This window comes from Haliotis rubra, unplaced genomic scaffold (genome assembly GCF_003918875.1).
Source record: "Haliotis rubra isolate DU_JTF1 unplaced genomic scaffold, ASM391887v1 Scf21, whole genome shotgun sequence".
Lineage (NCBI taxonomy): Eukaryota > Metazoa > Mollusca > Gastropoda > Lepetellida > Haliotidae > Haliotis > Haliotis rubra.
This window is the reverse complement of record NW_025766114.1, coordinates 702,108-728,651: the sequence shown is the minus strand read 5'-3', so window position 1 is coordinate 728,651 and position 26,544 is coordinate 702,108. Positions and strand designations below refer to the sequence as shown.

At 41.1% G+C, this 26,544-nt stretch overlaps 2 protein-coding genes across 4 annotated transcripts in view; both read right to left on the bottom strand.

Annotated features, from left to right (window-relative positions):
* Positions 1–8,780: 8,780 nt before the first annotated feature.
* The window catches only part of LOC124276540, a 20,394-nt gene continuing 2,630 nt past the window's right edge, over positions 8,781–26,544 (bottom strand). The window contains exons 2-7 of one of the 3 annotated variants that reach the window (XM_046712177.1): positions 24,052–25,770; positions 22,794–22,874; positions 21,176–21,311; positions 17,365–17,717; positions 16,134–16,195; positions 8,781–9,277 (exon numbers count right to left, since the gene is read on the bottom strand). In XM_046712177.1, coding sequence (XP_046568133.1) covers positions 9,203–9,277; positions 16,134–16,195; positions 17,365–17,717; positions 21,176–21,311; positions 22,794–22,874; positions 24,052–25,762 — 2,418 coding nt within the window. In that variant the 5' untranslated portion in view covers positions 25,763–25,770 and the 3' untranslated portion in view covers positions 8,781–9,202. Of the gene's footprint in view, positions 9,278–16,133; positions 16,196–17,364; positions 17,718–20,201; positions 20,247–21,175; positions 21,312–22,793; positions 22,875–24,051; positions 25,771–26,544 lie in introns of those variants that run through there. The other 2 variants (XM_046712178.1, XM_046712179.1) reach the window with 2 other exon arrangements.
* The window catches only part of LOC124276538, a 23,245-nt gene continuing 17,141 nt past the window's right edge, over positions 20,441–26,544 (bottom strand). The window contains exon 8 of the transcript XR_006898558.1: positions 20,441–21,033. The gene's annotated coding sequence lies outside the window, so the exon portion shown is untranslated. The remainder of the gene's footprint in view (positions 21,034–26,544) is intronic.

Sequence of the window (26,544 nt, the reverse complement as noted above, 5' to 3'; positions counted from 1 at the left end):
GCCCATTTCCGGTGTCCCCCGCTGTGATATTGCTGGAATATTGCTAAAAGCATCGTAAAAACACTCACTCACTTCCCCATGTGTAAGGGGCAGTGGGGTAGCCTAGTGGTTAAAGCGTTCGTTCGTCACGCCGAAGACCCGGGTTTGATTCCCCACATGGGTACAGTGTGTGAAGTCCATTTCTGGTGTCCCCCGCTGTGATATTGCTGGAATATTGCTAAATGCGGCGTAAAACTGAACTCGCTCACTCCCCATGTGTAAATCAAATCCTGTTGTTATCGGACTCATGGGTTTGTAGATCCAAGGTTTCAGTAGTCCAGTTGTGTTTTCTTAAGTTTCTTTAGCAGTAGAAGGATTGTGAACATATTTCTCCTGTACAGATGTGCATCTGTGTGTATGAATCACTCAAAATGTATTCTCATTAACATGTTCTGTAATGACTTTCAACATATGCATGGCAAGTTCTACAATACACAGACTCAACTGTAATTTGTTCCTACATACTGAGCGGAGGTGGGCTAGCCTAGTGGTTAATGTGTTTGCTCGTCACACCAAACACGGGTTCGATTCCCCACATGGGTACAATATGTGAAGCCCATTTCTGGTGTCCCTCGCCGTGATGTAACTGGAATATTGCTAAAAGCAGCATAAAACCATACTCACTCCTACATACAGAATGTCTGAATGATGCACTGTGGGTTTTCAAAACAATGCTGTATATGATGTAGTAAAGTTTACCCACAAATCCTGCATAGCAGCACATAGCAACTGAACAAAATTCATGTCACATGTGCTGTCTTTGTTTGTGGAAGGTGCAATGCGCAAGTAACAAGGTTACCACGGTAACTACACATACTAATTTGGGAAACTGTCTCTGAATGTAACATTTATTTATGTTGAATTAGCATTAAGTTTTACATTGATATGATGAAGATTAATATTAATTATTTTTTGTTTGTTTATGGGTATGCAAAACAGCAACATGATTTTTTAAAATATTTTTGGGATATTTCTGACTGATTTGGGAAATAAGAAGTTAACATATTATATCACTGAAATTAGATTACCGGATGTTTAAAAAAAGGACTCCGTGTGAAATAACTGCAGAATATGAAGTGATGTAGACTGACTACAGTTATGGCCTTTTGATGTGACAGTATCAGTTGTGCAGTTATTTTGGCAGGAAGTTAGCAACAATTATGCTCCTAATAAGTGCAGTCAAGGGGCATTATTTATGATACGTTCATTTGGGGACCTTTTTAATTTTGAAATTAACATTGTTAAAAAAAAATTAAATCTAATTACCCACAGAAAAATAATATATTAGCCTTGTAGCCACCTCATTTTAATCTCAATGTAAAACAATTATGTTGACATACAAGGACATTATTTTGAAAAATATGTAGCTATTTTTGTGTTCCCTTAGCTATCTGCACCTTCTTCATGCGAGGGATTAACCGATATAAAAAAAAACTATTACTTTTTTGTGTTATTGAAGAAAAATGGTATTTTCAAGCAGCATCCTAATGTGTTAATTTCACGCTCTTCACAATTGTACATTGTTTATTTCACGCACTTGCTTTGTACCCCACGCCTTAATGAACATTATTTTGTATATTTACTCAGCAACTGTAAAAAAAACCTTGGATGCTATCATGTGTAAAAATTTAACAATTCTAAGATGTTAATAATGAATGTTTGTATTTATTATAATTTGTAAACCGAGATCTGAGTTTGTTTATTCCATGGCTTCTTTAAACAGTTTTGTCTGATTCCACAGTTGTCTGTGGATCGTTTAGAGGGGGAGGGGAATTCTAGAAGTTGGGCACCAGTGTAATCAATCGCATTGAAATCAGTTCTTTGTTCTGCTACTGAACAACATTGGAGGATATCTCATTTCAGGTCTCATCAGAGTGAAATCACCCACTGAAATGTACAATAAGTCATCAGACTAAGCTTTAGTTCAGTTTTCACATTTTGAATCAATAAATTTGAATATATTCAAAGAACATCCCAAAATGTGCAATGTAGGGCAAAGAATGCATAGTCCTTGGCAAGTACTGCCATACAGTCTCTTCCTTTATTGCCCAACAATGGGATAACATTTCAACCATTTTGACTAAATCTGTTGTACAGCCATAGTCCATTGCCATGCAAACCTTTTTTAACATGGGGGGAAAATGTTATTTCTAATCATGCAAACTGGTAAGCACACATTTACTTGAAAAGTTCCGACTTGACCTGAAATGGGATGTGCTTGAACCAGTGTTTTCAGTAAAAAGACCTAAGATCTGACTTCAATGGATTGCCAATATTGTGGTCTAATTGGGCCGAGTTTTTAAAAAACATTTTATTGCCTTTGTTGATTATTAATGAAGCTTAATTTCATCTCTCAATAAGTTGAAAGGAAGTAAGAAATTGGTGAAAATATTTGCAATGGCCCTTGGTCACAGAATAGATCAACATGGGGGGATACATATTTTTTTCCAAAAATATTGTAACATGAAGATTATATGTACAGAAATAATGTATGTTTACTTTGTAAAACAGGACGAAAATCAAAATGTTGACTGCTCAGAAGTTACTGAACCCGATTCATAGGAACGAATCACTTTCTAGATAACTTCTTTTTGGTATAATTAGATGTTTTAACACTAGTTAGCTATGCACGCACTTTATATTTGTAAGTGTATGATATCAGATGGTTACAATCAATATTGTCAGCAAGTTATCAACTTATTTTTGCTCAAAGAAGTGGCAGTGGTCATTTCTTTGCCTGTTTATTCAAGAGCTGTACAAACAAGTCTGTGGATTGTCTGTATAATGTTGCACAGTGTCAAGAGGGGAAGGGTTTTTATGTGGTTCTTGTATCATAATGTGGTCGGTAGAAATAAATTTTTCTACATAATGATGTTGCATTGATTCCATTCTTTAAAGATAGCTTTCCGGTCATTTCAAGGGACCATGATGCCATCGGTCCAGTTTTTCCTGGATCATCATAGTCTGCAGTTGTGTTTGCAACAGATTTATGCAAATAGCAAAACCTTGGCCCGTTTCACAAAGCTATCGTAGCACTACGACTGTCATACCTCCGATACTGTAACAGGACAGTCTTAACGTTAAGTTTTGTGAAATGGGGCTGTGTTTAACCCAAATGTGCCTTTATGGAATCTGTTTTGATGGACTGTAAAGACCGTTTCTCCTTTGGTGCCGATACCTTTCATGATTACATGCTAGTTTTAAATGTTCATCTGTATATTTATTCATTGACATATTTATTTTGACGAAGTTTATTTTAGATGGGGCTCTTATTGTATCTATATGGCTGAAATACTCCTAATGTGACTTTAAATTCTAACTCACTCTTTGCTGCTGATGTTTTGAATTTATGAATGGTCATTGACTGGGCCAGACAAACTCAGTGTACAACAGACGTGATTTACGATCAAAATTGACACAAACATGGATCTGCACAACGGGGACGTTTACATAAATCTGTTGCAAATTGTTAGTTCTGCATTGTAGAATGAAGACCGACATTTTAATGTAACTCCTCGGGCACTCTTCAAACAAAACAAGTCCATCGAATAGGCATATTTTTTTTAATTGACATTTTATTTCTGAAACCCTGTTACAAAAATGGACCCTCACCCAGGGAAGGAAAGGGCCCAATGACATTTATGATTTAATGTGAAGACAAGTTTCAGGTCTTTTTTTATGCATAACTAAACACACAGACACACCCGCATTCACACCCAGTCATACAACTGCACACACGAAGATGATTGTAAGTCAAGTAATTAATGATACCCCCCTCTATTCTCGCAGTACAAAATTGTGAAGTAGAGCGAACAGTTTCCACAAAAAGATGTCATGTCATACACTTTCACCTCTCCTTTTAGGGGTGGTGGGGTAGCCTAATGTTAAAGCTTTGGCTCGTCATGCCGAAGACCCAGGTTCGAATCCCCACATGGGTACAATGTGTGAAGCCCATTTCTGGTGTCCCCTGCTGTGATGTTGCTGGAATCTTGCTAAAAGCAGCGTAAAACCAAACTCAGTCAGTCAGTCAGTCACCTCTCCTTTTGACGGAATACATCTATAGCTGCTGCTGATTTTTATTATTATTATTATTAAATTTATAATGTGCTAAACCCCATTCACTAGGTGAATGCTCATAGCGTTTACAGTCGGTGTAAACATGTCAGTCCAAACAGTATAATGTATAGCAAAATCAACATCCTTCAATATACCAAGTCATGACAATTTGTCTATAAGAATTCGCTGAGCCAATTCATTAAAGATTGGTCAAGCCCTGACATTATCTGCATTCAGCAATACCACACATTTGCCTGGCCCTAATAATGGAAGATTTCAGGGTAAATAAAATAAATACATATGTCGAAAGCTACTTCAAACCCTCTTTACAGATCTGAAGCAGTTGACTTTGGTGAAGCCCCGTTGGGTACACAAAATACAAAAATGGCACTATGAGGTGTTTACATGAAAGAGGTGGTGAGGTGAAATTGGGTTTAACGTCGTGCTTGAGAATATTTCGCTCATATGTTGACGTGCATGCGTCCCCATGAATGCATGAATACCCCACTCAGACACATTATACTGACTCCAAGCTGACCAGTCCTTGTTGTACCCATTAATGCCGAGAGCCAGGCAAGGACCAACAAGTACCATATTTTAACGTCTTTTGGTATGACGCCAGGGATCGAACCCGCGACCTTCCGCTCTCTGGGCGGACGCTCTAACCACTACACCACGGAGGCGGTACCCCACTCAGACACATTATACTGACTCCGAGCCGACCAGTCCTTGTTTTACCCGTTCATGCCGAGCGCCAGGCGAGGAACAACATGTACCATACTTTAGCGTCTTTTGGTATGACGGAGCTGGGGATCGAACCCTGACCTTCCGCTCTCGGGCGGACGCTCTAACCACTACACCACGGAGGCGGTACCCCACTCAGACACATTATACTGACTCCGAGCCGACCAGTCCTTGTTTTATCCGTTCATGCCGAGCTCCAGGCGAGGAACAACATGTACCATACTTTAACGTCTTTTGGTATGACGGAGCTGGGGATCGAACCCGCGACCTTCCGCTCTTCGGGCGGACGCTCTAACCACTACACCACGGAGGCGGTACCCCACTCAGACACATTATACTGACTCCGGGCCGACCAGTCCTTGTTTTACCCGTTCATGCCGAGCGCCAGGCGAGGAATAACATGTACCATACTTTAACGTCTTTTGGTATGACGGAGCCAGGGATCGAGCCTGCTACCTCTCTAACCATTACATCACGGAGGCGGTTATTGCATAAGGGGCAATTAAGGTACTGACAATTATTTGAGGAAATATGGTATGTATAACTAAGATCAGTTTTTACAAAATATCACAATGTTCAAATATATTAAAAATATGTAAGCACCTGGGTATTTTAGGAATTGAAATATTACACTGAAATTGAACCAAAATACGTCTTGGCTCATTGGAGTTTGTCTAATTAATCACACTTTCAATGAATCATTGTATCATTTGCAGAATTCTAGGCATGCCATTAGGACACTGAAAATATTTCGTCCATGCCATTTTATGCCATTAGTTTCCATTCCATGACATGCAAATTAAGCACCATTTCCATCAATAAAGTCAAAAATACAACATGTGATCAACATATACATGATCAACATTGATGAACAAACAAAAAAATCCCTGAGATTTAGTGTCCATTAACTACAACAAGTCCTGGTTCCTCTCCTTGCCATTTCAAGCCTACAGTTCTTGGCTAAATCAAAGGCCAACACTAATTGTGACCCTGGTAATGAACCCTTGACAAACAATTTGACTGATCTTCACAAAGATGACTAACGTATATGACCATAGATAAGCCGAACTTTGAGGACCTAAAAGAGCTGTCTGTAGGGAGGGACCGGCTTATCAACAGGTTACACTTTCATACTTTTTTTCTGGTGATAAGAAGATGACATCATGATTTTGAATGCTGTGAATATTGCCTACCGAAGTTCTAAGTATCAGAGGGACACAAGTTTTCATCGCAGTTATTATATATATTTTTGAATGACAATTATAAATTTAATAAACTTCATAAACTGTACATAAAGGTTTTACACACAAGTCCATATGTGCAAAGAACATGTTTTACTACGACATAGTGTAAAACAGTGGCTTAATCCTATATGTATTTGATACTCTATTTCCAATGACTGATCATGATGAGAGGATGAACGAAGTTGGTGGTTCGGCTTATGTACGGGACATACCATTTTGATACTGATTTTTAGGGTCAAGTTAGGACTTTGACTTATTTATGTGAGGTGAAATTGGGTTTAACGTCGTGCTTGAGAATATTTCGCTCATATTACGACGTGCATGTGTATATATGTGTATGTGCAGCTGCTTCCACTAGCCCAGACTGAAGCTGGTTTTATAGTAATAGCCCACTGAGATACCATGCCGCAGTAAAGCATGAATACCCCACTCAGACACATTATACTAACTCCGAGCCGACCAGTCCTTGTTGTACCCATTAATGCCGAGAGCCAGGCAGGAACCAACAAGTACCATATTTAACGTCTTTTGGTATGACGCTGTCGGGGATCGAACCCGCGACCTTCCGCTCTCTGGGCGGACGCTCTAACCACTACACCACGCACGGAGGCGGTCGACTTATTTATGAGGACAGCTCGTAGGGTAATATACGGTAGCAAAGAAGACAACCAGGGCCTAGATTTTCGAAGCTCTCTTAGCGCTAAGATAGTCGTAAGTTAATGTAAATGTATGGCAGTTATGGCTGTCTTCATGCTAAGAGAGCTTCGAAAATCTAAGACTAGGGTTCTATTGTACTGGGCCAGCTTAGCTCTATGTTAAGGTATGGGAGTTAGGATGATCTTAGCACTATAATCGCTTATTACAGCAGCACCATGATCAATAAGGTAACAATGATTTGGTTCTTCATCCTTGAAAAACAAAGCAACAGTCTGCCATAGTAAAGATGCCGTAACCTAATTTATAACTTGCTTATAACAGACTGGATATTTTAGTCAAATTGAATCTAAAAAAAATATGGTTATGAGAAACTAAAATTTGAGATCCCTTTTGAATTATTTACACTCGGAAGTTTACTGTACATGTAATTACTGAATTTTGGTATTTGAGACATACAGAGTATACTGTACAAACTGGTGAGTGTGTTCTTAAGCTGATTCTAACAATATTCCAACAATATCATGGCTGGGGACACAGAAATGGGATTCAAACATTGTACCCATGTGGGGAATCAAATCCGGGTGCTCGGCGTGACAAGCGGACCTCTTTAACCACTAGTCTAGCCCACCGGCCCTGTACAAAGTAACACTGAACTTTCAGTTACATGAACTGCAAAGCAGGGGTTTGTCTAATTATAGTACTGCATTGCAGGCATTTCATCTGCATTCTAGAAGTTGGTGAGGCAATAATGAAGCATACATCTTTATGGAAAACAACTTTTTGTTTATAGCATACAGGGATAGAAATACTTTTTTTTCTAAGTGTGCCATAGGGCACCAGGCAAATATTTTAGGTGTGCCTTTCAGAAATCAAGTGTGCCCACATGTTTTTAGAATGAATGACCGTAGCAAGGATGATGATCTTTTGAAATGTATTGTCAAAAAACAACAAATGTAACCTGTTTTCTGTTATCACTGATATGTCTTCTGTCTAAGATAGCTTTCTTATCTTTCATATGTTCTGCTTTTCCCACCTTCCTTAAATAGGTAAGAATTGTGTGAGAGGTTATCTTGTTCAACATATCTTACATACACAATTTCCAACTGAACTATTACTACTCCCAACACTCTAAATGAGAAAAACAAAACAACAGATTTCTTTATATCATCTATCATAATTCAAGTGATTTCCTGGACCAGAAAGTCAATAAATGTGTTTGCTTGTTTGTCATTTGCTTAGTGTTTTGTTTCGGGATTAAATGACTAAAGGTGTCTCTAAAATAATTAAGCTTGCCATAAGGGCACCGAGGACATTTTTTACCCGTGCCATTTCAATATTTACCGTGCCATGGCATGCTAATATATATGGTATTTCGAACCCTGGCATAGTTACACTTAGCTTCACAGTGGTGTAAGAACCTACACAGAAACGTTGCTTTGTGCAATAAACAAGAAGTTGTTATCCATAAAGTCGTATGCTTCATTATTGCAGTTCAGTCATTGTGAAAAGACAATGAAGTTTGCACTCAAATACATACAAGTACTTGGGCAAGTTGATGAAAACTTAAACTACTTTGAAAATATTCATCTTCTCCTACATTTCTTGAATAATTTCATTGAAAATATAACAAGCAATACCTGTTGGCATTATAGCGACCCCTTTTCAGTCCTCTGATGTTGATTTTCTATAATATTGTCTGATTTGATTATGAATAGGTGACTTTTTTTATATGATAGCAGAGAAATGTAGGCTTGAAATTGTAGGGTAGAAACTATTCTTTGATATAGGCTAGTGGACATGCTTGTCTTGGAGAAACAGTTAAATAGTACCACTTATATATACCGATGCATGCCTGCATGCACATAAAGCAACACTCTATCTGATTGAAGATAGAGGTTAGATTTGGTCTCCAGCAACCCATGCTTGTCCTGAGAAGTGAGTAACAGGATCAGGTGGTCCGGCTTGCTGACTTGATTGACACATGTCATCGTACATCAGTTGACTAGATTGATGTTCATGCTGTTGTTCACTGGATTGTCAAGCAGAGACTTGATTATTTCAGATCACGACAACAAAGCTGGAATATTGCCAAATGCTACATTAAACAACAAACAAACAAAAACATGTGCAAAAAACATGACATCCCTTCAGTAGCATGAAAATAACTTCAACTGCTTCGGACGTTCTTTTTCGCTGTGAGAATCAGACCGCAGCAATGTTCCAGCTATTTGTAAATCCATATCTGAGTCTGGACAAGACAATCCAGTGACTGAAACTGAGCATTAATCCATACCATAGGTGACGATGGTCAACATGCACTGAATCATATCGACCCTGACAACATGATCCATTTAGTCACAATAGGCTGCTGGGCACCTATATTCTTCCCCGGGAATCTACTTTGAAAGGAATTCATTGACATTTGTTTAAACTAGTGCACACTAGTGACACCAACTTTGGCACTATTTCTTCTTGTTCCCACATCTGGGAAATGGGAAGCATATTATTTTTCTTTTTGATTTCTTCTTCCTCTCATCCTGAAAAAAAAGGTCCAATATGAGCATGTGGAAAGGTGAAATAGGGTTAAAGCCGAGCACTGTATTTGAACGTTTTTTGGTATGACGCGGCCGGGGATCAAACCCGCGACCTCCTGCTCACCGGGCAGACGCTCTAACCACTACACCACGGAGGCGGTCAATATGAAGACGGGTAGACTTTACAGAAAAAGAATCTAAATCTCAAAAGAATCTAAATATCCAATGAAGTAGTGGAGAATATTATCCATGCAACTTATGATGGATGGTTGACAGTGAATAGGACTTCTGTTGAAAATATAAAGACTGTTATTACATAATGACAGCCAAATTACAGAATATGTAATTTTCTGACTAAAATTGATATTTTATACTTAGCCTGACTCATGCTAAATGCTTGTCTCCTTCTTCATGAGAATGATAGTGGAACACTTGAAATCCCTTGAAGTTCCCTTCTAAAAAAGCGGACGTAAAATCATCACTCACCCACGAGTAGTCTCCCTTGCCTCCTTTGGCGCCCTTTTGTGTCACATGACCAGCCATGTTTGTCACTCTCTCCGTATGTATGCCCGACACCCGGATTTACAGGGAAAGGAGAAAGAAGGAAGGAGAACCCACAACTTGTCAAATTTCTTCCGATACTTCTCCTGACATTTTCGTGTGGATTTTAGATATACTAATGTTGAATTAGTTATCTATTGCAACTCCATCTCCATCAAGTGGAGATACGACCCTTCTTCATTTACGAGATAGTCCTATACAAGTACAGGGCCTATCACTCATGCTAGCCTGTCCTAGACATGTGCATGGACTTTAACCATTTGCTCTCCAGAGAATTGGTTTTCACAAGTCACGTGATAGAAGGGTGAGATTTTTCTCAGCGCCTTTGTGGAACCGTTAGTTGTTGTGCTACAACAAGTGCCCCTAACTGGTGAATGCCTGAGACGTCTCCGGTGGCAATGTCTCTGAGGTAGTGGTTGGCAAACCCCGTGTCCGATTTCCAAAAGCAGCCCTCCATTATTGTTGTAATCGAGCAGTTTCCATGCACAGCAAGTGTAGATGCCAAGGCTTTGACTTCGTGGGGATTGGAGGCTCGTGGAGGCTCAAGTCCTGCTGCTTTGTAGGCCCTTAGTATGACAGCTCTCATCCATATCGATATCGTTGTCCGTGAGATTTCCGTGGGCGTCTCGGAGGATAAGGGGATGAATAGGCGCTTGAATTTTCGTCTCCTTGTTTTTGTCCTTTGTAGGTAGACTTTTAGTGCTCTGACAGGGCATAAGGATAAATCCTGTGTATCCTGTGGCCCAAGGACTGTAGAGAGTGCTGGGATGTGGAACTGTCTGTCAGGCTGGCCGGGCAGTTGGTTCTTGGCAATAAAGTCCCATCTCAGTCCTAGATGTACGATGTCACAATGTCTTGATTCAAATCGTGTTCGTTCAAAGTCCAGAGCATGTATTTCTGACATCCGTGCTGCTGTTGCTAGGGCGATCATGAACAGCGTTTTCTGTGTCAGTAGTTCAAAGGATGTCCGTTCTAGAGGCTCGTAGGCGTCACTGGTGAGATGTTGTAGAACTATGTTGAGATCCCAGGCAGGAGCCTTGAATTTTTTTGTTGGTCTTCCAACTTGAACAAGCGTAGTAGTGCCAGTATCTTTGGTACTTTGGTCAGCTTGACACCCGTCTTCATGGTGATAACTGTGCTGAGAGCAGCCAGGTACGTTGAGAGTGTTGAACCTTTTAAGTGTCTCGTCTGTCGCAAATGACACAGATATTCCGCCACTTGAGGATGGGTTGCTTTACCGCTGTAAAGCCTTTCCTCGTTGCATATTGTTCAAATCTCAGCCACTTGTCTTCGTATAAGTTGTGAGTTGATCTGCGTGGAGCTAGTGTCACTGCTTTCGCTGCTCTGGCGGAGTACCCTCTAGTCTTCAGACAAACTTTGATACGCTCCACGCGTGTAGCTGGAACAATGCCAGATTCCCGTGAGCTTGCTTGGTGTGTGGATGGACAAGCTGGTTCGACCACTCTGATTGTTTCAGGGTTAGATGAGTTCTTGTATGAGGACAGGAAACCATACCCTCGCTGGCCAAAAGGGTTCAACCAAAATCAGTTGCAACGTTGTCGTCTGCTTGATTTTCTGTATTACTTGTGGTAAAAGTGCTGGAGGTGGAAACGCATAAGCGTTTATTTCTTCCCATGAGATGCTTAAGGCGTTTTTTGCCCATGCCTGAGGATCCGGAATCGGTGAGACGAATGTTGGTAGTTGCTTGTTGAACTTAGTTGCAAACAGGTCTATCAGTGGAGATCCTACTGACTGTATGCCGAACCGGAACACTTCTGGATGTAATATCCATTCCATCGGGGATGGTTGTAGTGGACGAGATATTGCGTCTGCTATGACTTTCTTTGCTCCTGGAATGTGGCATGCCTTCATGTAGATGTTCAGGTCGTCGATGATGCCGAACAGGAGAAAGCTGAGTTTTAGCCGACTTGTTGATCTTGTTGGCCCTTGTTTGTTGATGTAGAATGCTACTGTGGAGTTGTCCATGTGGACCGTGAGTCTTGCGTTCCTTAGTACGCTGGACCAGTGTTGTAAAGCTTTGATCACTGCTTTGATCTCCAACAGGTTGGTGTGCAGACTCTGATCCTGACTCAACTTCCCTGCTGCCACTTCTTTGTCGAGGTGGGCACCCCATCCTTGTAGTGATGCATCCACGTAGAGATCGAGTGTTGCAAACCTGCTCTGACAAAAAGGTTCCTCCGCAAACATTCGACTTCTGAGTCCACCATAGGAGGTATGGTTTCAGGCTGTCTGGTAGTATCAACGGATCCAGACTGTCGAGATGGGCGTTCACAAATATTTGTAGTTGGCGCAGCTGTAATCTCCCTCTGCGAGTCATGTCTTGAGCTGAGGTGAGTAGACCAGGCATACTTTGCCAAGCACGTAGTGTCAACGGAGAGAGCATTGCTTGAGATATCATATGTTGTATATTGACACAACGATCTTCTGGGACGACTATTTGATTCACCGCGGCGTGATGAGTCTTATTCCTAGAAATTGAAGATTCTGTTTCGACACCAGTTCCAACTTGAGGAGATTTACCAGCCATCCTAACTGAGTGAGAAGCCTGATGGTGAAGTCTAGTTGCAGTCTGTGTTGACTTGGATCTTGATGAACTTGAATTCTGTCGTCCAGGTAAAAAGCACTGCGTAGACCTCGACGATGTAGATATGTGACGATGGGCTTGGTCACTCGAGTAAACAACCAGGGGGCCGACGATATTCCAAACGGTAGAACCTTCCACTGGAAGTGATGTCCGTTGAAAAGGAATCTTAGGTATTTCCTTGAGTCTGGATGTATCGGGATGTGTAGGTACGCATCTTGTAGATCTATGCTGGCGAGGTAGTCTGCTGGACGAACAAGATGTCGGAGCTGAGGAAGATGTATCACCTTGAATTTTGCTGGTCTGCGCGGAGATACTCCCAGTTGAACTTCCTCATATTGTAGATGAGTCGAAACTTCTCCTTGGAATTCTTCTTCGGTACTAGGAAAATTGGGGAGTAAAAAACGGGCGTTATGACATCTTGATTTATCTCTTCTACTGTATCTTTGTCAAATAGAGTCTTGATTGCGTCGTCCAGTTTCTCTGTCTGGTCGGCTGCGTAGTTGAAGGCCAGCGGGTTGCTTGTAAGCGGCAGAGTGGTTTCTAACTGTATCTTGTACCCTCTGCATAGTATCTGGGATACATAGTCGTCCTGTAGTATTCCCCAATTCTCCCAGTACCGTTGAAGACGTCCACCCACTGTCGAAGGTTGTACAGGAACGGCTGGGGGTGGAAGACTCCAGTTGTTCCAAACCTGTCCTTCAGCGCTTGGTTCCCCTTTCACCCCTGGGTGCTCGGCCTCTTCCTGGGTTGCTTCAGGGGGCTCCGGTTGGGCGACGAAAAGAATCTCTTCCTCCTCTCGAGTTGGAATATTTCTTTTCTCTGGCTCTCTGGACTCCTGCAAACTTGGATTTGTTGGAGTAGCGCTGGGACGTCTGGCGAATCACATTTGCCAAGGTATCTATGGACTTTATCATCATAACCTCCCTTGATTCGTGTGTAACCTCTTTGGCGACTTCTTCAATTCCTCCTCCGAAGATGGATGATGCTGACCATGGGACTCTGTATAAGGACTTGGTGAACCGCTCACTCCAGGTGCACGCTGACAACAATCCTTGCCTCCTCAGGAGAGTCAGGCCCGCTGATGTGGATGCTAGATGCTCAGACATAAACTGGTGGTCCTTTTTCTGAGTCAGTAGAGCAGAATATATCATCCGGTCGTCTTCGGCGGTGGAGTTCTTAAACTTCGAGATCAGGGCTTCGTTGATAGCCCTAGATCTGGCTAGTCTGAAGAAGGTACATCTAGTAGTCGTATCTGGTTGCGCTAGTTTCTTGTCCTCTATCTTGTAAGTTCTATAGCGGGAGTCGTTGATGATCTTGTAGTCCTCATCAATCTCTGGTGCCTTCAGGGATGTGATGTAAGGGGAATCTCCTGGCGTTAAATGTCGGGATATGTTGATTCTGGAACTTGGTAACCTTTTCAAAGGCTGAGCTGAGACTGTCCCGTACTTGGGAGATCGAGTCAATAGGCGGAGTGAGTCTCTGTATGACGATCTGTATGACGAACTGCACGCAGGTGAACGATCCTGATGTGATCGTGTATCCTTCCTGGAGTCTTGAGATCTTTCTCTAGGCCTTCGTGAAGGTTGATTCTTAGGCATAGTTTCCCCTCTGTGAGCTGTGGAGTGCCTGCGTGCAGGTTCCCGATGTGTGTCTGAGTAGGGTTCGGGAGAACGCTTCGATCAGCTTCTGCGTGGAAAATTCTTAGCGGCTCCTTCAGAGACATCTGAGGCTGAGCTGACGTTGGTAGCGTTGTCCAGGCTCCTAATTTAAGATTGGGAAGATCGTCGGTTGCGTGAGCCTTCACGCAGGATTCCCTCTTCTTCCAAGTGCGTTGGAGAGACTGCTGAATCTTCACGCAGGCTAGTAGTCATCGTAGTACTAGCTTCGTAGCAGCTTTCTCCTGCGCGAAGTGACGTTCCATCATCGCCATCATCTGGTCTGTAAACTGATGCACAAACAGCCCCGGGTTGAAGTTCTGCAATGTCTGATGAGACTGCTGCAGGGTTGATGATGCTTCTGACAACGATGAGGCGTCTTCTAAGGCACGCTGCACTTGTGAAGAGTTTACGCTGCTGCTATCTCTGGTACCCGATGTCTGCGTTGATAGAAGGTCTTCTGTCAAAGTCTGCGCGATAAAGTTGCCCATGTAGATGTAGAAGCAGGCTTTGTCTTCTTGCTGACGACTGTGACTTCAGGTATGAGGATGGGGGGGATCATCATACATGTCTACTTCTTCCAGAGGTACAATCTCGGCAGAGAAGGATCTCGTCTTCTGCGTAGAGCTGTGTAGAGACTTCGACGAAGTCTTAGAGGTTGTAGCCTTCTTCTTCTGCGTTGAAGTCTTTAAGTCTTCTTCGACTACGAAGAGGTCAGCTCCATTGACGGCGATCTCTTATTGGCTCTAGAGTTCATAACTGGAACAACGACCTGCCCCCATAAAATGCTCTGCAATTCACTGAAATTATGAACATCAGCAGCAGTAGTTAACACATGGTTATCAGTGCAATCACTCGATTTAGACATGACTTGTGAATACAATCCTAAAAACCCGTATACAGCAATAATTTTGATGTAACGGTTCAAAAGAGAAAAGGATATGTGCCGTATAGGGACCCAGGTGCTCTCACAACCGTCCTCAAGGGCGAAGAAGGAGAAAGTGACAAACATGGCTGGTCATGTGACACAAAAGGGCGCCAAAGGAGGCAAGGGAGACTACTCATAGGTGAGTGATGATTTTACATCTGCTTTTTAGAAGGGAACTTCAAGGGATTTCAAGTGTTCCACTATCATTCGCAAGAAGAAGGAGACAAGCATTTAGCATGAGTCAGGATAAGGAAAAATTAATAATGTTGTAAGGTAGGTTACGATCTGTTTGACTGGCATTTTAGAAGCTGATGAGTACCAACAAAATTACCATGCAACATTTTGTAACCGATTCTTACACCATGCACTGTTGCTTGGCAATGGTATAAGTATCCATACAGAACATTAACAAGCTAACCAAAATTATCTTTCCTTTAGTGGTAGATTATTAGTTGTTTAACAAAGTTGTCAAGAAAACAGCATTTATAAAGCAACATGTGCACATAGGCTGAATGTAACTATTTTACAGCAATATGACAAAAGTCTGTAATCAAATCTGGACCAGGCAATTTGTGACCGATATGAGTAGCCAAGTCTGGGATTAAGTCTATCCTTATAGCCTTCAATGACAAGCACAGATTAACCATAAATACCAGGACACATATGGAGAAATGGATCAAGGGATAACTCTTGGTAAGTAGTGATTTTTCGTCTGTTTTTATGGAAGGGAACTTCAATAGGAGATACAAGTGTTCCACTAACGTTCGCAAGAGGAAGGAGACAAGCAATAAGCATGAGTCAGGATAAGGAAAAATATACATAGTAGGAAACAGCAATTGCAGCATTCCTGGAAACGGAGTGTTCATATATGCTATACTCACATGTATTTTTCCCCAGACCCCTAATTCTTTACAAATAAACTAAAAAAATCGGACAGTTATCATATGATCGATCAACATCGATTCCTTAGCTGGATAAATTGAGTGAGTTTTACACCGCTCTTAGCAATATTCCAGCAAACAGATCCAAATCTGAACATTCACTGAATCATTCAAGAGTTATCTCCCTCTTCCAAGTCTTCATCTTGAAAATAAAAAGAAGAGTTCTCACCTTGGATAAGTTTAACTTGTCTGCACAATCAACTTCACTGCCATTCTGTGCTGAACATGAATCTGTAACATTGAAAAGTCTTAAAGTTATATTTTAGTTGTGCATTATTCTTCAATAGATGTTTGTGTAGCAGGGCGTGGAGTTATCACATAGATGACATCATTACCTTATCAGCTTGGTGTTTACCTCTTTGGTCATGTGAACAAGGCGTCCAACTTCGGATCAGGTCTGCGGTTCGAATCCCAGAACAGATTCAGAAATTTAATGGCTGCTAAATTTTCATCAGTCATATTCAACATGCAAGGAAACTAAAAGAATTCTATGAATGCACTGAAAGTCAACTGAAGAAAGCACTAATCAATCTATTTCACATCTTGTCCCAAGGACACAGAAAGTCAGCTGTCATACCCACTCAGCCACTGATTGTGCTGGCGAATACGAGCCTGACTCAGTGTGGGTTCAAAACCGAATAGGACTCAATCCATCATAAGTACTAGAATCATACAAAAATAACATGGGTTACAGGATTTGAATCAATTTATTCTGGAATGCCAAAGGGATGTATCGCTGCTAGGCCAATTCCAAGTCATAAACAATTGCACCTCTTTTTAGAAACAGAATAAAATGTTTGTAAAGATACAACAGTAAATTTTAGTTGATAACCTGGCATGGTTATCAATAAATATTAGAGTTTGATTATCATGAACAAAATCGATTATCGATAAATATCGGAGAAGTAACTTTGAGCAAAAATGTTAAAAAACGTTTGAAATACATCAACATATATCACATCACATAGTGAGAGAGTGAGTGAGTGAGTTTAGTTTTACACCGCTTTCAGCAATATCACGGCTGAGAACACCAGAAATGGGCTTCACACATTGTGCCCATGTGGGGAATCAAACCCGGGGTCTTCGGTGTGACGAGCGAATGCCTTAACCACTAGGCTACCCCACCGCCCGCATGGAGTACTAACAAAACAGCATCCTAAACATAATTTTGAAGAAGCCCATGAATAAAGACCTTACTTTGTGTATTGTGTGACTAAAATATAACTTTACATAACAGTTTATGTATGACATTATCGATCAATAATCATTTATAATTTTTCCTAATGACGATATTTGCAATTATCAGTCTTGATAACTAGCCCTATTCATGACAGTAAAAGGATCAATACTGAAACACTGCAATATAGATATTGAAATAGTTGTAATCTGTACACTGATACCTGAAATCTGGTTCTTTTTCTTCTTTCCACTTGACTCCACTACTGGCTGACCTCTAGCATCTTCAATGACATCGCTTAGACATCTTGATCCTTCTTGAGCATCCCCTTTAGATCTGCCAAGTCCTGATTGTGGAGCCACCTTACAAACTGAAGCTGCTTGCGTTTTTGATAACATCTCCGTACTGCTCTTCTCAAGGCTGGAAGATGGACTTGATTTGGAACTACATGTGCTACCTGAACTTGTTTCATGATTCCTGGGCATCAGGGCCAAACTGCCATGTCTTTTCTTTGTTTTTGGCTGTCGATTTTCCCTGCCCATGTTACTTCCTTCAGTCTTTGTATTGACACTATCATTGAAAATAAAAGTAAATAGACATAGCTAAATGCAGAAAATTAAGCAAGTGAGTACGGTTTTCGCCGCTTTTAGAAATGTTCCAGCAATATCACGGCAGGGGACACCAGAAATGGGCTTCACACATTGTACCCATGTGGGGAATAGAACCCGGATTTTCCACATGACGAGCGAACGCCTTAACTACTATGCTACCCAACTACCCCCTTAGACAGGGATTTACAGGACGCAAATTCCTGCGTCCTATATGCATAAAAACTGACAATGGACGCAACAAAATTTATTAGCACATCCACATGGAAGCAGAAAAGATCCAAATACTTCTTGCAAAAATTTCAATCAAGTAACAATAAGATATCAAAGTGTTTGCTACTAGCTGGGTTATGGTATTATTTGCAATTCAATTAGTGTAACAAATAATGTGATGATCATGATACACATTACAATAGCAGTATTAATAATAATATTTAAGTGTCTGGACCCCCATTTTGTTGTCCAGGACCCCTGAAATTAAAGAGTGCGAATCCCAGGGACCCTCAAAAACAGGACTCAAGGTAAAGCCCTGCCCCTTAGTCACTGATCAAACATGGTTTATGGTGCTAATTATCATCATAAGTCAATAGTATCTGGTCATATATCAGACCTGTGAAGATCCAGGTTAAAATTGATCTTCATTAACCCATGCTTGTTGTAAGAGGCGACTAACAAGATCGGGTGGCCAGGCTCGCTGACTTGGTTGACACATGTCATTGTATTCCAATTGCTTAGATCAATGCTCATGCTGTTGACCACTGGATTGTCTGGTCCATACTTGATTATTTAGAGACTGCCTTCAAGCTACAATATTGCTGTATGTGGCATAAAACTAAATTCCCTCACTAACATATCACATTTCTAATACACTGGCAGGACTTACAATGTTGAATAACAGGAAGAACATTTAGATATATTTCATGACTAGATAAGGTACAGCACAGAGCCGACTTATATACATGTAACAGGGATTAAGTAAGACAACATGAAGGAATACATCAAAGGGATTACCAACAACAATGGGTATTGGTAATAACGCAGCAACAATAGGAGGAAGCCAATTGTTGAGGAGGCGGAACAAAGTATACATTAAGCAGACAAGATTAATTAACAATCAGAGCTACAGATAACCTTTTGGGTCATTGAGTTATGCACTCTCTTGTCTTCGTCTCAATTGGGTACCCTAATTTTTCTTTTGAGTAACCGAATAAATTGTACTCACCTCACTCAAACTCAGTTGGGTATTTTGCCATTTTCCATTAATTTTGAAAATACAATTAAGTTTAAATGTTAGTGTTTGTGATTTACATTTCATCTGTAATATGAGAAATGATAAGAAAGACTGCAAGTTGTCAAGTTCATGTCCTGAAATAGACTTCTCAATATACTTCGGTTATTTTATCTATCCATAGCGTATGCAAGCTACGATTTGATATTTCTGTGTGTACGCATGTAAGGCCAAGCTCATATTTATTGAGTATTTACAAAACTTCAAGTGTACTTCTACGCAATAGACTTAATAGGAATTGAGTTTTCACATAAATATTTGCACAATTTACGCAGATAAGCAGCTTATCTGTACCTCTGAGCAATGATGGCTGGAGTGCTCTATTATGTTTTTATCAGTATCATACCTCATCCCACTCGTATACAAGGAACTAATAAAAACAACATGTATATAAGTCAGTTCTTGGCTGTATTACCATATGATTACACAATGCCATTTAGAAAGTGGTGAAATGAAACATGTGTTATATTTCGGATTACACTTTCTTAGTAAAGTACAAATTCTAGTACTTTTTATGAGTTGAGTCCCATCCGGGATTCGAACTCACACCCTCAGAGTCAGGCACCCAATCGCCAGCACACAAAGTCAGCCGCCTAACCCACTCAGCTACCGCGACTTCCAGTTCCGAATTGAGTTATTGTTCCTGTTTAAAGTAGTTCTGATGTTCATGCGCCAATATGAAATCCTCCCAGAAGGGCACGAGTCGCGATTCGGCTTGTCTCGGAATAACACGAGTTGGTCACAAATGAGATATTTTCCATTTGGTGACATTTTGGTGCGGAACTGGGGTGGATGTGTTCCGCTTCCTGTGCTCGGAAAATGAACCGGACAATTTGGCCAGAAGTTGTGTTTTATTGTAGTTAAAAGGCCTATCTGTACACATGTGTACATGGAATGGCTGTTGATAGCCTGGATAATTTTTCAAAAAAACAAAAGGTTATTATAGAAGTCTATGGGAAAACATTTGATGGTGTGTAACCAGAGACCATATAATAAAGTGTTATATGGTCTCTGGTGTAACCTAAACCCTCTATCCTCCTTGCCCCCCCCCCCCCCAACCCTTTTGTAACCAAGTCAAAATCATGACTGGAGTGCATTTAAACTCATCATTTCCATCAAAACCAAGTATGATATTTTCATGTTTTTCCGTGTTCGTAGGGCTAAAATGGATTGCACTGAATTGGCCTAATGTACTCTCACTGACAAAACCTGCAAAAAATTAACATGAATAATGATTTGATATAGAAATGTTTCAATGTTTCGTCACAAGGCATTGTAACAAGATGATATAGTATCCTTGAAGACATTTTCAGCTGCCCATCTGGTGCTACTAAAAAAAAAGAGGTAAAAAAACAAATGGTAAGAAAAATAGAAGATAAACTTGACCCACCTACCCTATTTAAAAAAAAAACATTTTACAGGAAACGAACATATATTTTCTTTGGCCTAGACGACATCTTCATCATCATTCGTGACCAACTCGTGTTATTCCGGGACAAGCCGAATCTTCTTGCAGGTTACGGAAAGGGGCGAGTGGTGACGAATGCTTCATCATGTCTGGCTTTCCTACAGCATTAAAAATACATCCACAGGGTTTTACCTCGACTCGCAAACATGGGGGTTCCGGGGACCCCCAATTATTAGTTTTAAGGGACCTTGATGACAATATGAGGTTCCTATGAAGTAATGGTATAGAGAAGAGTGTGTTTTGATAAATTCTGTAGACCTTGGAATGAATCATGGATCATGTGGACTAGAATGATGAAATGATGCATGTATCTGCTCTGAAAGAAACAACCAAGCAAAGCAAAGTCGTAGATGTGATGGTGGTACAATGAATAATATTGCATGTCTCTCTGGATGCAGTGAATTTTTTCTGCGTCCATTCTCTACATTTGTGCATAATTGATGCACATTTAAGCATCGCATAAACCCCTGCATCCTGTGATAACAGGTTGACTGTTAAAAGTGGCATTAAAGCTAACTCAATCACTCACTTTCAGAAAAAGTGAGGCAAGTTTGTTTGCATTATAAATTACAGTGTGGAGTTCGTATTTCTGTTTATCTTGCATGACATTCATAGTCATGTTTTCATAGTCAGTTCCCTACAACAGAGGTCAAAAGTTGTCATAGCTTACTTGACCAGATGAACGTCTCCGCTAAGCTCAATGTTAGAGCAGTCATTGATGAAGACATACGTCGCTGAACTTGGGGTTCCACCTGACTGTCCAGCTGGCACTATTTGATTCGGTGATACTGGGACGTCATCAGCATCTAAACATTAGAGCCATATCATAAATTACATCTCACAGAACAATCTTGTTTGCTGTTTAACACAAGACTGAAACATATTCCTAAATGCCTGTAGTTATTACTGGTATGCTTGTTTGTTATCTAACACCATGGCACACTCAGCAATATTCCAGCTATAGACCTGTGCCAGTTATATTCGGACACTTGACGTAATTTCCATAGACTTACATGTTAATTTAGTGTAGCATTAATAATTTTCATAAATTTAATTTTGTAAGATCCAAGTCAAAGTTTGCACATTTGTGCGGAATCATCTTACCTACAATCACATAATTTCTGTTTAATATTCCATAACCTATTTATCGAATGGCAAAAATTTAATCAACATATTTACAGTGCTGTGAACTCCTTTAACATGGCGGCCTATGGTATTGTGCATCGTGGAACCATATGCAAGTCGATAAATGTGATGTCATTAGTTAAAAAGTGGTCGGAAAATTGAATTGAAATTATGTGCGCAAAGCAGAAATGACTTCATATTTGCCTTTCAAATTTTACAAAGATCCACCCTAGATTCACTTCATGAAAATAAGTGATGCTACACTGAAATAACATGTAAGTCTATGGAAATTACGTCAAGTGTCCGAATATAACTGGGACGGGTCTGTGTGTGTTGGTGGTCCCTAAATAATCCAGTCTGGACCAGACAATCCTGTGATCAACAGCATGAGCATCAATCTATGCAATTGGGATACGATGACATGTGTCAACGCCACATGGTATGGCCCCTTTTGAACTTTGATTGGTTTTAGCCTAGTTAATAAATAATATGTTCATGTAACCAGGAGTCCCTTTTATAGGTCTCAAGATTTCGGCCTAATCCAAGACGACACCAGCGATGGTGTCCTACAGTCAAGACACGATCCTGAAAGGCTTTTGTAACTGTTCCGACAGTGCGGGTCTCGGTTGAAGACACGACATTAATTACGTGAGATTTTCAGACCCAACCACGGCTAAATAAAAATCAATATCAGCGCGTACATCCAAGATTTACCCAGGGATAATCTACAACATATATAGTTGTATAGTCTCCCTGATTTACCTGAACAGTTAACCAACCTCAATCAGTAACGAAACCACACCAACGTATCTGCAACTGTCGCCTGATGCCCGGTGGGCGTTTCTTCGATTGTTTTATCACGCTGTCCGCGAACTAACAGCAGATTAATCGAAACGTTTTAATTTAGTGTTTGTCACAATCTACGTAAGTTTCCACAATAAAATGAATGGTATATCAGTATCGCCCCACTTGAGAGTGTAGTTATCAACTCATTAAACAGATTAAGACAGATAATTACACAGAACTGTAGGCTAACCAAAATTCGTGGATAACCTTGATTCGTGGATCGCGGAAATTATCATGCTATCTCGTAAATTAAGACTCGACTGACGTCACGAAGCGGTACTTTTGATGTACATACAGTTGCCTTAAAAAGAACTCACGTAATGTACGGTTTTCCATCACTTCTTCTTGAGTAGGTGTCTTGAGAGTATTATTGTCGTCACCTTTTATCCTTTGAGGCTCTGGAATCAATCAATCAATCAATCAGGGGACATCACGAGTAAGTTAAAATCAAACGTCATATCATCACGTTTAGGCCTGAATATTAAACGATTATATATATGCAAGGAATATATGGTTCTCAATTTGTAACAATGTCAGGTATCGAACTCCAAAGGATGGCTGGTGTTTAACGCCACCCTCAGGAATATTCAATATGTCAGCGGTCTGCAAATAATGGAGTCTGGATCAGACAATCCAATGATCAACAGCATGACAATACAATGAAATGAGTCAACCACGTCAGCGAGCCTGACCACCCGGTTCTGTTAGTAGGCTCTTACGACAAACATGGATTGCTGAAGACCTATTCTAACCCGTATCTTCACTGGCCCAGACTCAAAAGGGCTGCATAATGACCCAACGCTGTAACCTCGCCTACCCGAAGACTAAAAAACACATCAAACTAACTATCAAACATAGCAATAATTGACAAGGTTATGTTTTGACTGGAATTTAAAGTTGATTGACATCTACACTGGGCGCGGAACTTCAGACGCTTGCAACGTCGCAGTTGGGTATGATATCGGGGATGTTTTGGCAACAGGTACACGGTGCTTTTGACTTGTGTGTCATCAAATCGCTTTCAAAGATATTTACGTTGTCTTGGGGAAAATAATCCCCTAAACCAGGTATGTACGTTGCCTTCTATGTCAGTTTAGCTATGATGAGATATAGGCTGGGATTTGGAACATATGGCCCCGGGTCCTGTTCCAAAACAAATGGGCTGAATAAGTGAGGGAAAGAAAGGTTTTACGCCATTTTTAGCAATATTCCAGCAACTTCATGGAAGGGGAACACCAGAAATGGGCTTCAGACATTGTACCCATGTGGGGAATTTAACCCGGATCTTGGACATGACGAGCTAACGCTTTAACCACTAGGCTACCCCACTTTAGACAGTATTTCAGCTATCGGATGGCATATAAGGTAAGGGAGTAGAACCGGGGTGTACGCAAGTCATTGAATAAACCCAACAGAGTGGATTTGGTGCTGATATACCTTGATATATAACCAGACCGAAATGGGATTCGAACTTACGTTCAATGGTTTTCGCCTGCCTAAGGCACGTAACTCTGCTGAACAAATTAAGGCTACTTTTACTACACGGCCACCCTCTACTCCCTAAATGCAACTCACCGAACAAAGATCTATCTTCACTAGATGGGTATGAACACAGTGGAGCTGGCTGATAACCTGGTCCGCATGTCTTCATCACTGGCTCTGTTATGGCGTCACCCTGTTTATCAGTAATATTTGCACTGTATGAGTCACTTGGGAACTCTTTAGATGTCTCCTCAACCTCCAACTTCCGGTCTGTCCCTTTGGTAATATCAGACGCGTCGACCAAAGCTGACAACAGCTGGCCATCCTTGTTTGATCCCAAGTCATGAGCGGAGTCTTCCTTTTGGAATGGTGATGCAGATCCAAGATGTGAGCATCTTTGAATCTTTTGATCATGTGTTTCAGTGAAGGTGCTCTGCTGAACTTCCTTCGCCATGTCAGTAAAATTTGTACTGACGGAAGAGTCTACAGGTTCGAAGTCTTCCGAGTCCACGGGCAATGACGTTCCCGTTATCTCCTTATCTGGTTTTGGAGCATTAGAAGTATCAATGACGTTTTCTCCAGGCTCTCTAGAGGGTGAACAAACACACGGCTCTACTGGGACTATGTCAGCTCCTGTTTTCGGATGATTGTGACGTTTGTCAGTACTGTTTTCGCTGTGATCTGGTTCATCCACAGAGGGACTTCCCCTCGTCACGTGTGTTTGAGCAGGGTCATCGACAGCTCCATCTACCGGATCACCCGTATTGTGAGAATCAGCGATTGTTTCAATGCCTTTATCAAAGCCTGACCTTTTTCCATCCATAGTCAGACTTCCCATACTATCAGAAAGATTAAGGCGTTGGTTGGATTCTGTGTTAACAAATGGAGCCTCGTATTGTATTTTTCGAGTAAGATGCTCTAAAGGTTCATTGATGCAGCTATACTCCCCTGGCTTTAACGATCTACTTCCATGGCGAGCTTCCATACTGTACGATCCGTCAGAGAAGTCACCATCTGACGTTTCATCTCTCAACGTCATTCCATTGCCTTGCCGTCTTATGTCCTTATGAGGTGGGCTGAAACCATTTGTCATGGCACGAGTATGTGGACTCGAGCTTGAAGGTCCCATAGTTGCATAGTCATTCACTAGACTGGTTTCGGCAAGGCCCAAGTCGCTTTTGTCTTCTTTGCAGAACTTGCTCAGATCTTCCTGTTGGTCATGGCAGTGTCCTGTTTCTCGGTGACCTCTGTTAAAATTGAACAAATGAAGAAGCTTTTTCCTACAATGTTCGTTGTCTAAATCGTGGACGTCAAACCCACGAATTGACTTAAGACCGCACGGTGTCTTATATTTTCGGCGGTTCTCTGGCTGAGTATGGAGGGGTCGCACACAATATTTCTTCGGATCGGAAGAGTTTCTCTCTAACCTGGTATCTGCCAGCGTTTCGTGAAGCACATATATGCAGTGTTTATCATGTTCGAAGTTAACAGTTAATAAAATGAAAATAATTCTACAACTCTCTAACAGCTTTGCTGGCGCTTCAATAAGTGATCCTTCAAATTTTTCCATATCGTATAAGCTTATTCGTGGGCTTTCTCCCGTAATCACTTTCAAGCTCCTCATATAGGTAACAACTTCCGAGGCTTTATTTATGTCCATAGCTGCATATACAATGGCTGCGTCATCTTGTTCTCTCTGTAATGACATATCCAGCGGATTTTTCTCAGGTAACCTGCATTTGGCAGCATCTACTTCAGGTATACTCTGAAGTGTTTTTGGTGAGACATTGCTGTCAAGGGCCATGTTGGTAGCTGAAGAAAAGTAGAACATGAACTGCTTAGAGTGAGTGAGTTGAGTTTTATGCCGCTTTTAGCAATATTACGGCAATATCACGGCAAGGGACACCAGGAATGGGCTTCACACATTGTACCCATGTGGGGAATCAAACCCGGGTCCTCGGCGTGACGAGCCAACGCTTCAATCACAAAGCTACCCCGATCAGATATGTTTAGGTACTGTTGTTAGAAAAAGACAAACTTTCTGCTCACATAATAATAATAATACTTTTGCACATATTTATTTATCGGATGATCCTCTAGTGATGCATGTGAAGACTCATGATGAAAGCAAGGAATTCCACAGCTATTTTAAGCGTGCCAAGGTTGTTGGACAGAATCTGAGATTTGAGGTTGATTTTGTTGATGGCGATGTACTGCTGGACGGTACAGCGATGGGAGTAAACCAGGTGAAGTCCTTCACCAAGTCTGCCCAGAGTCGGTCTTTTGTGGAGAAGCTTTCTGAGAAGCCATTGCATCGTGTGTGCATGCAGTGTGTGGAACAGAACAGCAATCCCACCGACTCCTTCGCCTGGATGAAGTCGGCTGGTCTTAAATGTGAAACTGAGGGCTTCCTTTTTACTGCTAAGGACCAGTCACTTCCCACTCTCAATCGCCTAAATGTGATTCTTAAAGAAAATATCAATATGAAATGTCGACTTTGCAATGAATTCATGGAGACTGTCCAACACCTTGTCAGTGGATGCCCTTCATTGGCACAAACAGCATATCTTCAACGACATGATGGCA